Genomic DNA, 17,354 nt, shown 5'->3' on the forward strand with positions numbered 1-17,354 from the left:
AAAATGCTATACAACACATGTCACCCTCAAGCAAAATATGTGATACAACTCCCACTGAACTACTATTTTCGCATATTATTTTTATATTTTAGGAGACTTCCAAAGTTCATATAAAAACAAACATGAAATTCCCTTTATCCTTCTCTGTCCCTATATGCTATTACTGACAAATGCTTGGCATTTCACCAGTTTAGTCCAGAGCCCTGTCCATACTTTATCTGAGGTTATCATGAGGAAGAAACGGGAACGACAACCCCTGAGTCCTTATCTGCTACCCATCCTCTCATGAGCTTCTCCCAGGAACATACGAGGCAAAGGCAACCACGATAGTCTTCATCATATAGATTTCTATGAATTTCTTTCAGTTGCTAATAATTTAGCTGAAGTAGCCTTTGTTTCACATGGATTTCCATGAGATGATGGAAAACTACTGGTACCAGTAAAGAAGCCCATTGGGGGCCCTAATCTTCAACAGTGAGGCTTCAGCTTCTATGGCAGGTCTTCAGCCCATGAGCAGAGCACCCTGCCTATTTAGGCCCACTCCTCTTGTAGCTGTGATTGCTCCTACTCCTTCTGGCAAGAAAAATATGTCAGAAACAGCTGCTACTCCTCCTTCTGCTGCTTCCCCTCAGTGGGAGGAAGGCAGAGAGGGTTGCCAACAATGTAATGGCTTAGCTGAAGCCAGCTATTTTTATACAACAGCACAGCCATGCAGCCCAGTCTTACAGGCTGCTACTGCCTGCATGTACAGAAATTTAGATGAGCACTAGTCTTCATAGGGTAAAGACCCATGAAACTGCCTACACGTGGTGAACCACCTCAGTTTCATTCAGCTGCAATACAAAAGACGACCTAGTCATTTTCTTTTCCCAAGTAAAAAGTGACAGGACAAGATGCAACGTCCTCAAGTTGTGCCAGGGAAGGTTTAGATTGGCTATTAGGAAAAATTTCTTTAACAAAAGGGTTATCAAGCCTTCAAACAGGCTGCCCAGGGAAGTGGTGGAGTCATCATCCCTGGACGTATTTAAAAGACGTGTAGACATGGTGCTTAGGGACATGGTTTGGCAGTGGACACTGCTGTATCAGGTTTACGGTTGGACTTGCTGATCTTCAAGGTCTTTTCCAAGCTAAATGATTCTATGATTCTAATCCAATCGTTAATGAGGCCCAGAGGTGTATTTTCACTATTGACAGCAAGTTACGTCAAGTCCAAACACTTTCAAGCACAAGTACCTGGAATTAAGCCCATGTCATCATTTTTTGAGCTGTCACCAGGAGAAAGTCTTGCTGTCTACTTTGTGTTGTATTTTCACTCACATGAGTGAATCAGGTAGCAGATATGGCTAAAAATTCATGTGTTTTTTATTCTGGCTCAGTTACTTTTAATCTGGAGCACTTTTCTAGTGTCACGTACTCTGTAGCTGCATGTACATTGGCCAAAAGAAGGTGGTGAAGGAGAGAGCAGGGGTCCCTTCAGCAACAATTTGCCTTCTGTTGGTCTAAAAGCGTTTTTACAGTACTTGCTCAAGGTACTAAAAAAAAAAGTCTAAATCCAATTCCAAGCACAACAGAATACACAATCTGTTAGGAAATATGTGGTACTACAGCAAACCCCTCTTAAGTCTTTGAGAGCACTTTTAAGAGATAAGACCATTGCTCCTCAAGTGCAAGAAGTGTAAGTAAAAGTGAACACAATTTTGAAATTGTGGTTTTCTTTGTACAAAAAAATGATACTGATTTCCTAGGGAATGCACCATGATTTTCAAATGTCTCGATTCCTTTATTATGCTACACTCATGTAACGGTATTTACAGTCATCCCAAGGATTTTCTTTATATAAAAGAAACTTTTCCAGAACATCCTCTGGACCATTCTCCTACCTATACAAAAACACCTACCTAAAAAAGTTGGTCACACAGCACTATATTTCTTTCTTATTGTGCATCAAATAAAGTTAAAATTTACTGTCTTGTGCCTGTTACAGCACTAAAATTAATCAGTGTCCAGTCTCAGGGATCAACTGAAGAAGGATGAAACCTGTCTCAATGGCAACCACTCCTCTTGTATATTAGAATACCAACCAAATGAAACAAAATGTCTTGTCATCAGTGGATGTTTTTTTTAAATAAAACAGGAATGAAGGACTTGTTTCTGTGCCATTATCCAAAGGACTTCCCTGTTGCAATATGCCTTCCCCAAAAAATGTAATTTTAAATTCAATTCATTTGTTATAGTGGATGAATATCTTTACGTGTCAGGAGTTACTCAAGCAATTACTAGTAGTGAAAAATACAAACTAGTATATAATCATTCAATGCAGATGAGTGAACCCAACAGATAATCATGCTAGAAATGTCCTAGACTGATGAGGATACACACAAAAAAGTTGATCTCTTTTCATGCTCGGTATTAATACATGACAGCAAATTCACTCCCTGCTTCCCAAATACAAACCAGCTCTAGTTCTCAACTAGCCAGCCAGCACACTGAACACTAAAATCATCAGTGACACTGCGGAAGCATGCTTACAAATGTCAGTTAGTCAGTTTGGCACAAACACTGGACTCAGTTTTGTTTGACAGCTCTTACTGCCTTACCAGCTGGGAAATGAAAATATCCATGTCACTGCTTACAAGATTGTTTCTCATATATGAAAGAATTTCTTATTTTACATCTTCAGATGGCTGCTAACTGCATGAGATTCCCCGTGTCAATAACTCCTAGTTCATACAGTGCTATGGGATATGGGCGCGTGAGAGAAGGAGATCAATGAAAGACCAGTTCAAATGAGAAGAGCAAGAAGAAAGGAAGGCAGACCCACTATATCCCAATTCCAGACCCATCCACCAAAGACTTGGCAGAAAAGAGGAGCTTTGGATCGCAAATGGAAAGGTAACAAACTTGAGCTGTGGTGAAGGGTCAGTGGGAACCAGTTTCATAATCCTCCTGTGGAATATGCTTGAGTGGACACGGACAAAGATATATAACTCGTGAGCAATTTTAGGTGAAGTTCCTAAGTTATCCTATATATATACACATATTTATACACAAATTTTTACATTAGCATTTAGTACTTATTAGAAAGCTTTCACCATACGCTTCAGTCAAATATTTGCTGGAAGCCAAGATCACATTAAGACAATATAAACTTTTCAGTGGGATGGTAATAATGAATGGTATTGAAAAATAGAAACAGGTCTCTAAACAAAATACTTTTTTTCTCTCAGATTGGATACAAAGGCTGGTATTAATTGTCAAAATTTTAAACTGAATCCTTACCTTTTCAACGGGGGTATTTTCTTCACTCGTTACACTTGCTTTTCTTGATTCGTTTTTCGTTCTGCTCAGCCTCCGGGACACTTTTTCTCTAAGCAAAGTGGCATATCCAATGTGTTCATAGATGGGGTTTGTTGTCATTTTGGAAATATACTCAGAAGCCTTTGTTTCTATATACAATGTTATCAAGCCATCTGTAACCAAATCATGGATTGATTCAAATCTTTTCTCCCCAACGAAGTGCTTCCCATCATAGAACAACCTGTAGTTTAAGGTCTGATTGCCAAATCTGCAAATATCAGAAAAAGAGGAGGGAGAGAAGAAAGAGAGAGAGAGCAGAGTGAGAGAGGGAATCCACATTGGCAGAACATTTGGGTGGTAATTTACTGATGAGTCTATATATGTGTATTGCACGTGAAATACACACAAAGCTGCAAATGGATCTCTGTGGATACAACTCAAGTTCAGACTTAAACCTGACTGCACAGGGAGCGGGCTACAGACCAAGACCAATCCTCCATAATAAGCTACACAATTCAGAAGTGCATGGTTTAAATCTAAATCCCAAAGAGACTCCCAGAGTGACCGGTCTCATTGCTCAGACCTCATACCAGGATGCATAATTGTGTTAAGGGCTTTTCCATCCTGAAACACTGCTGAGGTGCAGAAACGGGATGCTTAATCACCATGGGCATACTTAGAGTCATTGAAGAGAGATGGGCATCTCTGGAAAGTAATTCAAATCCTAAAGGTCTGAATCACCCTCTGGCGGAAGCCACAGAGATCAAGCTCCTAATTCAGGGGCCCAATAAACACCTAAAGTTCTGTGGGATAACTCTGACCCTATGCAGCCATTTGTGGCAGGTATAACCTGATTTATTTTTAAAAGAGTTTTAAAAACAAAGTGCTATAGTAGCACATGCAGTTTCTAACACTGAAGTTAGAATTCCAGTCTCGATTCTATGACTCAGAGACAGGACATTGGGTTAAATGGTCCTTATATTGCATCAAATGTGCATCTCTGCATACTTTGTTGGGCCTTCAAATCAAACTGCTTAAGCCTTGTATTTTTTTTACCCACATTTTTCATACGAATTCATAATCAAATTCAGTCTGTGATTCTACAAATAATTATCCAGATGGATTTAGAAATCGTGCTATTGTGTCAAAACAACGGCACTTTGCCATAATCCCCATCTTTTAGTAGTTCTTTTTATTCTTTATTTTGAAATCTCTCTCCAAAACCCTAAAAAAAATTATGCTTGCTCTTTTTCAGCTGAGAAAAGTTGCTTTTAATTTACACCACTTTTTAGTTGGCATGACTCACCAGCTTTTCCAGCTCTACCATCTGGACATCAATATGAATTCTGAGGATGATTACACCACCGTATCACAGCTACTTGGGATAACTCCTTAAAGAATTTTTCCTTCTGGCTCACCAGCAGAAAGGTAAAAAAGCAGACTTTTATTTTATGCATATCCCACAGGAGTAATAATGCTACAAACACCGTAAAATATTGCCAAGGAGTTTGTTTTGTCAAAAGCCAATAGAATCTCTTGCCTCTAAAGCACAGCAGCTTTAAGACTGTTGTGTGGGCAGGTTTGGAATGGTTCAACTAAGCCAAGAGTAGCTGTATTTTCAAGGAAAGGCACCTGTGAGGGGCAGTGAGATTGCAACTTGGGTTCCCACTACATTCTTCATTCAGCTGAAGAGCAGACTTTTACTTCTCTGAGAAGCATCAGCACCTTGTGTTTCACACTGTATTTCTACGGCAAGTTTGAAATCCAGTTAGGGAAGAAAACTGAAGTCTGGTACACTGCCTTTGACAGCTGGTTAGCCATTGGACTTCATGATTTTCTAGGTTTATCCAGGGTTCTTATCACATACAGTTGCCAATGTTTGTGTACAACACATCACTGAGCTCAGAGAACAACCTGGCTGTGTTCTCTGTCAGGAGGGACACTCTCCTGTTCTATACTCCCTCACATCTCCTACACAGTTTTCAAGAAGCAGCTCCATCTTTACTACACTCAGCTGTAAGAGGCAAAAATTTTGAAAACAGGCAGAGTCTGCATCTGAAAAGGGACTTTCAAGCCAAGTGCTAAAGGAGTGACAGGATATTGCATTACTGTGATTGTCAAACTGCTGACAAGAGGGTGTAAAATCACTTTGATGCCATGAAGTGAATTAAGTAACAGTGGACATAGACGTCACTCAAAAGGGACCGATATAATCTCCTCCATTAAACACATTCACATCTGAACTATACGCCTCTATTAAAATAGCATTTACCTGAGAGCAAGAGTATAGCAGCCGGGTTGCCGCTGGCTTTCTCTAAGAATATATGCTCCTTCTACACCAGCAAGTATTTCATCCGCTTGCTCCCGAGAAATGATCCCATGAAACCTAAGGGAAGACATTTCAGTGACTTACAGAACAATCTGATCAGAAACATATCCCCCTTAACCCCAGAAACCATCTGTAAATTTCTGCACTGCAGAACATCGTGGTTTAAGCCATCAGGTCAACTTCCAAGCATCCAAAAGTGGCAGTACAGTCATCCAGCCTGGGCAAGTCCAGCATAGAGGCAGAATAAAAATTACACTGTATGTGCAGTTTCAGTCAGTACAAGCCACTACGACACTTCAATCACACCCGAAGATTTTTTTCTGTAAATGCCCTATCTTTTCACAACTTTTTCTCTCCTACCAGTCTATGCCAGCCTTCCTTGTTTCCTTTCTAGGGACCTTAAGACAGAATCAAAAACAAGGCACAAAGGCATTATTTTTTTTAAAATGGAGATGACTTAAAATGAGAGGTAATTCTTATTATTGATCTCCTTTATTTTTATAAAAACATGACTTTTTCAAATTTATAAGGGAAACAGACAAAAAATGGCAACAAGTACTTCAAATTCTATTCTGCAGATATTAGAGTAAAAGAAGAGATACAGTAGCTTTGAGAAAAATCCTCTTTTCTGTATTTCAGTAAGTTACTTATTCAGTGTTGGAAAAAAGCAATATTTCTCAGACTCTTCTATCACTGTTATTTTAAGAAAGAAGTAGGCCCTAGGATGCACAATTAACCTTACAATAATCAAGATTTAGCTGTGATCTCTCCATAAGTAAAAATGTAGTCTTTACAGTCCTACACACACAATTTGCTGCCTGATAAGTCTCTTGAGGGTCTCCTCAGATGTTCTGAAAGTTTCTATTTTTGCCGCTGTCTGTAAAAAAGGCACTAAAATGTATTGGCCTTCAGCATTTTCTTTTTTCTGACAACACACGAAGTGGCACATTTCTAACACTGCCTCTGGCTCAGTAGTGAAAGAGAACAAAAACACATTGGATGTAAATGCAATTGTTATCCCATCCTCTTTATGTTATCTTTTCACAACCAATACACCTTGGAAATATTAGGTTTAGGTGATCTTTCCAGAGTGATTTTCTATTAAAAATTATGTAAATTGATTCATACTTTCTGTATGTGCTGGTGCGGACATGATCATTTACTGCAACATCCAAATAAAAACAAGCATCCCCTAGATGACATAATTTAAGCACGACTTTACCAGTAAATTCATGGCAAATCATAACCCTAGTTAAAAATAATGAGCATAGGCTATTTGCCATCAGAACCTCATTATAAAATACAGCAGGCTTTAGGTTAGATATTAGGAAAAATGATCTTCTGGTAATCAAATTTAAAAATAAATTGGCATAAGATACTTGGGCATCTTAGAAATTTCTTTAACCATGGATGGTAAGCACTGGGTAATCCAAGCTTTCTCATGGATGTTTTTGGTACATTTATATAAGGGTATAAAAGTATCTTGTCCGCAGCACAAGATCCCCTGAACTCAGATGCCCATCTCTGACAGCAGCTGACAATAAATGCTTATGGAAAGAGTACAGGACGCAGTGACATATTTCTTTCAATTCACATCCCTGTCCATCACCGGTTTAGCCAGAAGTTGTGTCCGATCATCTGTGACCTTACCCTTCATGAGAATCTCACTCATAAACCATTTAATATGTTTATGCTTTTGGTCTCCACAGTCCCCTGTAGCAATGAATTTGAGAGGGACACTGCATGCCTCCCTCTTGGGCATCCACTGAAGAAGACCCGTCCTATTTCCTCACGTGGTAGAAGCTGCATCCCTTTGCTCCACCGTTGCTGCACTTTGTTGTACCTGTCATTCCTTCTATAACCTTCCTAAAAAGGAAGGAGGGGGGAGGGGTAGCGATGGACCAAAACTACATGCATTATTTAAAATGCAGCCACATAATAGATTCATATTATGTATTTTTCGTTTCTTTCCCCAGAAATTTCTGATTTTCTTTCCAAGCACTATTGAGCACTAAGCCAAATGTTTTTATAGGACTGTCCCAAGTGATCCTAAAATCTTTCCAAATGATAACAACTAATGTGATCTGGCCAAGGCAGGTTTACCAAGGTGACTTCTTACAGTTCCTGACAGCTCCACAAACCCACAGTATGTCAAAAGCTAGACAGGTTCCTTGGTTAAGGATCGCCATAATTGTTTTACAAGTCCTGCTGCAGGGAGCATGATGGGTTACTCAGACAGGTATTGTCTTCATCTCTGTTGTACTCAGGTGGCTAAATCTGAATTCCCTGTTGTAAAAGATAATAGTTAAAAAATGAAACTGCAGTAATTAGAGGCAATCCTACTGGCTCTTGAGCTTTTTCATAGTAGAGAAGGATCATTAAACACAGATGATATGTCTGGGATGGAAGGAAAAATAGAACAAGGGATCTATGTAATTCAGCTTGCAATACAGGCTAGGGCCTCAGCAGATTACTCTATAGAGGCCAAATAGCAGCTCTGCAAATGCTGCTTAAAAAGGAGATTGGGATGCTTGCTGCAGTGTTGCACTCCAGCTTCACCTGCCCAAATCTCCAGGCCAATGCAGGATCCAGCCGCATTCAAGCTGGATGGAAAGAAGAGTACTGAGCACTAACTAATTATACTCTAGTAGTCATAGAATCACAGAATCATTAAGGTTGGAAAAAACCTCTAAGATCGCGAAGTCCAACCATCGCCTCAACACCAACATGCCTACTGAAACATGTCCCGAAGTGCCACAGACACACATTTTTTGAACACCTTCAGGGATGGTGACTCCACCACTTCCCTGGGCAGCTTGTCCCAATGCTTCACTACTCTTTCGGCAAAGATTTGTTTCCTAATATTCAGTCTAAACGTCCCCTGATGTAACTTGAGGCCATTTCCTCTTGTCCCATCGCTAGTCATTTGGAAGAGCCCAACACCTAGTCTGTTATTTTCCTCACAACAAAAATACACTTCTTCTCTGGGTACTTCCAACCTCATAACTTTAGCAGAGAGAACAACATTTAGATATGCAGTAGTACATACACATACTTCCATAACCATGTAGGGTGGAAAAAGTATAGGAATACCCCAAAAGGCAGTTAGAGAGGCAAACTGCTTTTCTCCTCCCCCAGCTGTTGCAGGATCACTAGGAGGTTAAAGCAACAATCAAAATAAAAGGAAGAAATACTCCAGGTGATGAATTTTTCCCTAACTGTCACGAGAAAAGTGAAAATAAACATGCAGGCTCACATAGCAGCACATTCCATGGATTGTGAGCAGTAGTACTGGACTGTAATATAGCTAAATTATTAGGCCTTCAGTAAATTTAGCTCCCAGTTGAAGGCAAAAGGTAAAATAAAATATTTTGTCAGACCTCCATTGTGTCTTCTTTTAAAGTTCTAGAACAATTTTTGGATACACCCAACAGATGCTTAAAAGAGAAAAATACTTACTCTCTTCCATAATACTTCGGTCTGTTCTCCACCTAAATTTTGAGGGAAAGAGAAAAACATAAAAAATTTACTCAATTTTAAATAAACTACACAAAATTATGCTTGATTATTTACTAAGAGTACTGCATCCACCTAAGTGATGACATTCTGCAGATTTAAAACTGTGACTAGAACATGACTACGCAGAAGAACAGAAAAATGAAAAAACAAGATGTTGTTTTATTAATGAGTTTCTTGGAAGAGTAACACATATCAGTGGTGAAAAAATAGAACTACACATAACTGTATAAAATGCAATCAAACAGATAAATAGTTTACTGCAGTTTTGCCAGTGGAGGATTTATAATACAAAGTAAGGCTATTTTTATTATACACCCTCCTGCTCCTAGAAGTATTTTTTGACTGTATATGACAACTAACTGAAGATAAAAAGTGAAATATTTTTGGGAAAAAAAGATTTCTGGATTGAGATCTAGTCTTAAATTCCTTGATGTCTCAAGAACCCGCTGACCTTGTCCAAAGGATGCTGCAAGTTGCTGGAAGCACTCCCAATTATTTTAAAGAGCTTTGAAGCAAGTTTTAAGGACGCCATGCTCCTACACGGAAACTTCGGATACTCCTGGCACTCTTGACTCGTTTCTCAGACCCAGCCTTTTGTCAGGCTAGCAAAAAAGGTGAAGTTCCCAGCCCTGCTGCTCGCTGCCACCAGCCCAGCCAGGCACGGCGGGGCTGCGCGGCGCCGCGGGGCCGGCAGGGGGCGCCAATGGCCAAGCGCAGCGCGCCTCGGTCGGTGGCTGCCGCAGGGATTCCAACGGGCCGGGTGTTCATGGACATACAGATGCATTTCAGCGGCTTTATAAAGAGGTGCTGCCTCTCCAGTTATGCCACCCTGCCAGGCGGCAACTTCAGACAGCATTTAACCAGCCCAATCAACACACATAAAGACTTCCGGGTATTAAAAAAAGTACCTGAGCGAGTGCATACCTGAGTAAAACTGTCCCTAGCAGAGGAATTACTGCTTCCTACACTTGAGTTGGGGCAATCCCTGATATCAATGCACGATGGGGGATGACACGATTTGGAGCAGCACTGCAGAGAAGGACTTGGGGGTGCTGATCGATGAGAAGCTCGACAGACATGAGCCGACAATGTGTGCTCACAACCCAGGCGGCCAACCATACCCTGGGCTGCGCTAAAAGCAGCGTGGCCAGCAGGTCGAGGGAAGGGATTCTGCCCCCCTATTCCTCTCTTGTGAGACCTCATCTGAAGTGTTGTGCCCAGTTCTGGAATCCTCAACATAAGAAGGATCTGGAGCTGTTGGAACGGGTCCAGAGGAGGGCTACAAAGATGATCATAGGGCTGGAGCACCTTCCCTACCAGGACAGGCTGAGAGAGTTGGGCCTGTTCAGCCTGGAGAAGAGAAGGCTTCTGAGATCTTATAGCGACCTTCCAGTACCTGAAGTGGCTACAAGAAAGCTGGAGAGGGGCTATTCATAAAGGCTTGTGGGGATAGGACAAGTGGTAACAGGTATAAACTGGAGAGGGGCAGATTTAGGCTAGATATAAGGAGGAATTTTTTGGCTATAATGGTGGTGAGGCACTGGCACAGGTTGCTCACGGAAGTTGTGGATGTCCCATCCTTGGAGGTGTCCAAGGCCAGGTTGGATGCAGCCTTGGGCAGCCTGATCTAGTGGGATGTCCCTGCCCATGGCAGAGGGCTTGAACTAAATCTTTAAGGTTCCTTCCAGCCCAAACTATTCTATGATTCTATGATTCTATGATTCTATGATTCATATGTACCAATGCTCCATCGGATCATAGGTTTAAGTTGGAAGGGACCCTAAAGATCACCCAGTTCCACCCTCCCTACTTTGAGTGGCGATCACCCACCTTTTAACCAGTATCTAACTTCAGCCAGCATTTAACCAGCCAAATTAACACACAATACACATAAAGTCTCCTGGTTATTAAAAAACATATCCAAATGAGTGCATATTTGTGTAAAGCTGCCTGTATCCATGGAATTACTGCTTCATATCTTTCCTAGTATCATAGAACCGTTTAGGTTGGAAAAGACCTTAAAGATCATCCAGTTCCAAGCCCCTGCCTTGGGCAGGGATACCTTCCACTAGACCAGGTTGCTGAAAGCCTCATCCAACCTGGCCTTGAACACCTCCAGGGATGGGGCATGCATGACTTCTGTAGGCAGTATTTCAAGACTGTTTCATCCTTTAGGATAAAACCAATGAATTTTACATCGCTTTATTTGACCGGAAACAAGCAGCCTTGTTGTTTTGATTATTTCTCATTATTTCACTCATAAAAAATTTAAATTGATTAAGGTTTTTATTTCTTTACAGCAAATGCATAAAGGTGACATTTTTGATTCAATAATCTACACATCACGCACTAAACTGAAGAAGATGACTTTGTACCCTGCAGTCACTGAGGGTACAATACAGCACAAGATGAACAAAAGTCTGTATAAGATAATGAGAATCTTCAATGGAAGGCCTATGGGACTTCAATCAAGTCTTTACTGCGCTGCTTTCCCAGCTTGGCATTTCTTTGCCAGCACGGCACTAACAATAGCAGTATCATACCCCTGAAACTCCTGCTTAGGAATAATACCTTGATGCAAACATTTCTGAGCTTTGAAGGGAAGGAATAAGAGGGGAAAGCATACACAGAAGGGAAGAGAGAGCAAAATCAGAGGAACTGCTAAGTGCAGGTGCTCTGTTTCCATGTACATATATGGCAACTCTGAGAAGAAAGCGTATGAATTCATTTTTTTTAACTATACTGCTGTAAGTAAAGAAAAAATCAAAGAAAAAGCCCTATTACATTGGAAAGGAGGTTGTTCATACATTCATCTTTAGTAGTGCTACATGACTTTATTATATTGGAACTGTGTTGCCTTTTCATCATCCTCAGAGACCTTAATGACCCCCAAAGTATATATTTAGCTGGGAACTTAATTAAAACATGGGTATCGGAAGCCAGGTTAGGCAAGACCATCACAGGCAGTCTTCTTTTTTTTTTTCTTGTGGAAATAAAGGCCACTCAGTACATTGAGAAAGTTGACAAGGAACAATCAGATAAACTTTAATCCCCACAGAGAACCAAATAAAACCTTAAAACCACAGAAGGTAAACCATAACTTTCATCTAGGATTCAAATCTGCTTATTTTTAAAAATATTGACTTGTCTTGATTGCATTTATACACAGAATAAACCCTAACACTTGCAATCTATCTCAGAATGATAAGAGGGTTAGCAGTAGTTGCATCATTCTCAAAATTACCCGTAAGCATAAGTTCCCCCACAAATATAAATAGATGTATATATAAATACCTATAAAATATAAAAGCAATTTGGAAATAACTCAGTGAGCGAACAGAGACACATTCTGTATTCTCCATACAATATCATTTCTACAAAAATACAAACTTATCTGTGAAATTTTTATCATTTCACCAGCAACTGACTGTGCTGCTCTGGACACTGATTTCCATTTTTCTGCTGTTCATGACCTAAAAGATTTGCTCTTCTCAGAATCCATGCGAAGTCCATCAAATCCTATATTCTTCCTCTTCCATAAAACAGAAATCTTCACTCTAACGTCTTTTAGCATCCTTCTGTCTAAAATAATCACAACTTCAGCACTTGGCTTTAGGCAAGAAAGATGCTGTATTTTTTCCTGAAATGAAGCCCAAACTATCCAGGTGCCCCAGAATCTAAAAATCCTCTCCTGCACTCACTGCAGCCTTTAGCCTGAAATAATAAGTTCATTCAAAACCAACTCCACTACTAGGAACAAACACAAGGAAACAAAGTTACAGCAAGATAAAAGATCAAACTAACATCAGGGTCTCTAGATCAAAACCAGAATATTGGACTGAACTTGGAAATAAACCAAAAGCCTGCACAATTGATGGAGCAGAGGCTTAAAGGTATCAAAGGAGCCAGTAGGTCTGTTTTGTGCCGACTGCAGACTCTGTACAAACTTCAAGGGAAATTCTATACAACCCAGAAGGCAAAGGTGACTGAAATTCAGCTGGGATTAGCTTACCTCTCCTGCTATAAATGGGCTTGCACACACAAAGTCAGCCAGATCCACCTAAGAGAATTCTTAGTGGTGGAAAGAACAGAAAACCCGCAGGTAGAAAAATGACTGTTTCCTGGTGGTAAGAGCCCAGAATAATCAGCCTTATTCTGAGCACACATGCACTTAGTTTTTTTTTTTCAAAGATAATGGCTATGAAAAACCCTTTCATTGCTTTCCCTAGAGCACTCACAATTTTTTTTTCTGGAATAAAGGCTGCCTTTCCCAGGTGACCAGTTGGTTTTATCTATCACTCTGGTCCATCTCCATAGACACTGAGCAAGGGGAGAGCCTTCTTCAAGAAATACACTATTTAAGCTAATTCAATATATTATGTTTACATGATTTTGAAGTGTACTGATAATGCCCTGGGATTTGTGGCTCTTCTTTCGGCCAGGATGGTTTAGCCCTGGTATGATATACTCCTTCTAATCTACAGATTATTGTATTAAATTCCTACACCACCCTGCAAGATAAGTCATCACAAAACTACTGGGAATCATGCAGGCAGGAGGTAAGCATCCTCTAACGTGACAGATTTTCATTGCAAGTATTGATATCCAAGCCACACTGTACTGAAGATCTGAAGATAGCCTGAAAAATTCTTTCTGTGTAAGTATTACCACAGAAATAAGATAACCCTAATTTCAGAAAAATTAAATTTCTCCTCAGCTTCATCACACAAGTCATATTTCCTTATGCAGTGGCCAAAGCTGAAATCTAGAAATGCTGGAATGAAAATTTAGATATTTCTTTAGGACTGCCATCTGCCTGTAATTCAGAAGGGCCAGCATGGCATTAACATTGTATGTTGACCTATTTCAACCACTGCCTTAATACATCCATGAAGAGATTAATAAAAGGGGAAGAGAAAAAGGTGCACCTGGCTCTCTGTTCTTCTCCACAGTACACAGAAAGAGCAGAGAAACAAGATTCAAGAGTTAATAATGTCGGCATGTTCACTCAGTGCAGGCAGTGAGGTGTTTTCCCAAAGGAATTTTATTCTGATATATTTTCTGTTTGGAACAATTCAAATTATTTTTCAGTAATTCTAGTTGACTAGACATAAATACCCTTTTCATCTCAATTTGACAAAGAGAGAAATAGAAAAGCTGGAAAAGAAACTTTCAAATCAAGCCCAGTAAAAACAGACTGTAGAGAAAACGAGTTGATTGTCCAAATCGTTCAGCTTGTGGCAAAATTGCCATGAGCCAACTACAAGCTTTAGCCTTAAAATCAACAACTGAAAAGGATTAAGAAAGGTTCTAAGTCTTCATTAAGTGGAATCAAGTAAAAAACTATGCTGTATTTCATTACTTATATAAAATTTTTTTTTACCTCCCAATTTCTACTTAGATCAATTAGTGTATCTAACTTTCCATCCAAATAGGACAAATTATTTTCACATCAATGACTCAAGCAATTTAAACTCAGAGAACATTATTTTGGCAGGGAAATATTTATCTACCTTTTTTACTACCTTTTTGCCACTTTTACCTACCTTTTTTACTACCTTTTTGCCACTTTCTTACTACTACTACCTTATCAATCTCCCTGGCACCAATGTTTTCAAAGAGAAGCAACTCTTGATTCTGAAAAAAGTCTAACGCCTGTTACTAATTTTGTTAGCAGGAGTAACAACAACATGATATCTGTACTTCCTAGCCAAGGACGGGCCAATTGTAGACAGTCACCATGTACATACGTACTGAAGAGATGGTCATTTCCCCTAAGATTTCCAGTCAAAGGCATTCAACATGACCAATGGGACATGCTTCATATGACACAGCTATCCAGGCCATGTAATTGTATGAGTACGACCATGTACTGTATGATGAAGGAGGAGCAAAGACATTTCTCAGAAAGAAACTAGCAATGTACAAGCCGCCAGAACATACTCCACCTGCGCTGCCCATGTTTCAGAGGCTCTCTAGAGGGAAAGGTGACATCGATAGTTTTGGAAGTCTGCAGATCCTTTTGTCGTTCAGTTTCAAAGCCATGGGGATGCCAGCGTTATGACCACTTGATGATTCAGCCACGTCACAGTAAAAGAGAGTAGCTGTGAACAAGATGTCAAAATAATTCAAAATACCAGAGAGGCAACGACTAGACAGGTCTCCAAAGAAAAGGATCCTGGCATTGTTACAGACCATAAAAGGAATACGAAGCACTGATGCCATCTGTCGCAAAAACTGCCAACACCAGAATGCCATACCAGGATATAAAAACAAGAGTGCAGCCAACAGGACACCTTAGAGTAATTCTCCCTTTGCAATATCCACTTGGGAAGACTCTAGCTGGAACACTGAGTGTGGGTTGGGCACTATGTCTCAAGAAAGACTACAGTAAATAATGGAATTGAGCAGGGATTTAGCAAATGTGAAAGACTTGAAAAGATACTGGCCTAAAGAGGAGAAGAGAGGGGCTTTAGCAGACTGGTACAAAAAAAGACCACTTTCAAGAGGAAATAAAAGAATTTGATCTCTGAGGGCCTGCTGGACATGACAAGAAGCAATAGGCTTAAACTGCAAAAAAAAAAGACAGAGCTTAGATGTTAGGAAAGAGTTAAGAATAATTAAACACTAAATAAATAAGCATAGGCAGTCACAAAATCTTCAGTCCTGAAAGGCTCTAAGAAGAGGATATGCAAACATCTCTTCTTGATGCAAGGGATGACAATCTCTTGATTCTTTTCTGGTCCCTAGATACAACGATCCAGCCTATTTCTCATCTCTGCCTGGACTGCTCTCAGGAGACAGGGATTAGCAGGGAGCAAACGGAATAGGTTGTATAAATCACATATAAAACTACAATACCATGTCTCTGCCCACCTCTGCAAGGATCTCAGGACAGAACACAGAGGGAAGAATGAAAAGTCACCTTAAAACTATCAGCATAGTAAAGGGCCAAACTGTGTTTTATATGTTTTAACAAAATATTCTGCGGTAAAATTTACAGCACTGGGGTGAAGGCAGGAGTGGAGTTCTTCACTACTCAGATGAATAGAAAAGGAAAGACAAAAGTAAAAACACAAAGAATGCTTTTACTAACTACTGCAGAGCTTCTCTGCTCTGATGGCATGCTGTAACCTACAGAGAAGGTAAGATGCATAACAACCGTTTTGCAGAATAACACAATGAAAAGAAACGCAAGAAGCTCACCAGCTCTTGTTACTGTGGCACTTACTGCAGACCAATTTCCACTCAATCAAGGTCACTTCTATCATTTTGAACGATTAAGAATTTGAAAAAAAAATGGTATAGTTTATTGTTTATCTGCTTGTACCAAACTTTCAAATGAGCTCATCTAAGGCATCCTTCAAGAAGGTATTTTTAACTTGGATTTGTTCCCTATCTATGACCTTCAGCAAAGTGTCCAGCAGACTATAGTCAATATACCAGACAAAACATTGTAAACTCTGGAAGGTAACAAAAATCTCCCCCAACAGACATCAGCTATTGCTAATAAACCAGAACATATTTTTGTATATATGCTGTTTTAACAGAAAAGGCAAGACTGAACAAGAAAAAGCAAATATTTTCTGATGAGTAAAGAAAATAATGTGCTCCTGAAGAGCAGATAAAAGAAACTTAAATAAATCTTAATCAAGGAGGCTGCTGTTAAACAGTCAGGGAAGACAGGATCAAGTTCAAACAACGTCAACAGCAGAAGCAGGAGTTGCCTATTTTGTTATGCAGCTTTCATTACCACAGTAAGGGCATCATTAAATATAAGAAGGGATATCAGCATTACCTTGAATACAAGATGAAAAATTTGAATATAGCATTTAAACTGTGCTATTGTTTTACAAGAATGATGAGTTGAGTCATTTAAATGGCAGGAAAAATATCCCCAGCAGGAGCAGATAAATGCAGCAAGCCATATCAATGCTCTAAATGCTGCTTGAAATTCTGTGACCAGTGAGCAGCACTAAAACATTCCTATGATACACACCACAATTGACCACAGTACATCTGCACAAACTTATTGGCATTATGTCACCTACACTAATGCATCCCCAAAAGCCATGCTTCCTAACCAGCTGACTGCTATAATTTGATCTGAAAATGTGGCCCTTCAGCAAGGTGCCTAGTGAATGCACTTGCAAAGTGACAAACAAATGTTTATAACTAATCTGCTGAGGACTGGTTAAAAATTCAAGTA

At 39.8% G+C, this 17,354-nt stretch overlaps 1 protein-coding gene across 3 annotated transcripts in view; it reads right to left on the bottom strand.

Annotated features, from left to right (window-relative positions):
• Positions 1–17,354, bottom strand: part of CHN2 (chimerin 2) — a 167,768-nt gene that overhangs the window by 66,799 nt on the left and 83,615 nt on the right. For all 3 annotated transcript variants that reach the window (XM_054057528.1, XM_054057529.1, XM_054057530.1), the window contains exons 4-6: positions 9,086–9,117; positions 5,570–5,683; positions 3,280–3,565 (exon numbers count right to left, since the gene is read on the bottom strand). In XM_054057528.1, coding sequence (XP_053913503.1) covers positions 3,280–3,565; positions 5,570–5,683; positions 9,086–9,117 — 432 coding nt within the window. The remainder of the gene's footprint in view (positions 1–3,279; positions 3,566–5,569; positions 5,684–9,085; positions 9,118–17,354) is intronic.

This window comes from Cuculus canorus, chromosome 2 (assembly GCF_017976375.1).
Source record: "Cuculus canorus isolate bCucCan1 chromosome 2, bCucCan1.pri, whole genome shotgun sequence".
NCBI classification, from domain to species: domain Eukaryota; kingdom Metazoa; phylum Chordata; class Aves; order Cuculiformes; family Cuculidae; genus Cuculus; species Cuculus canorus.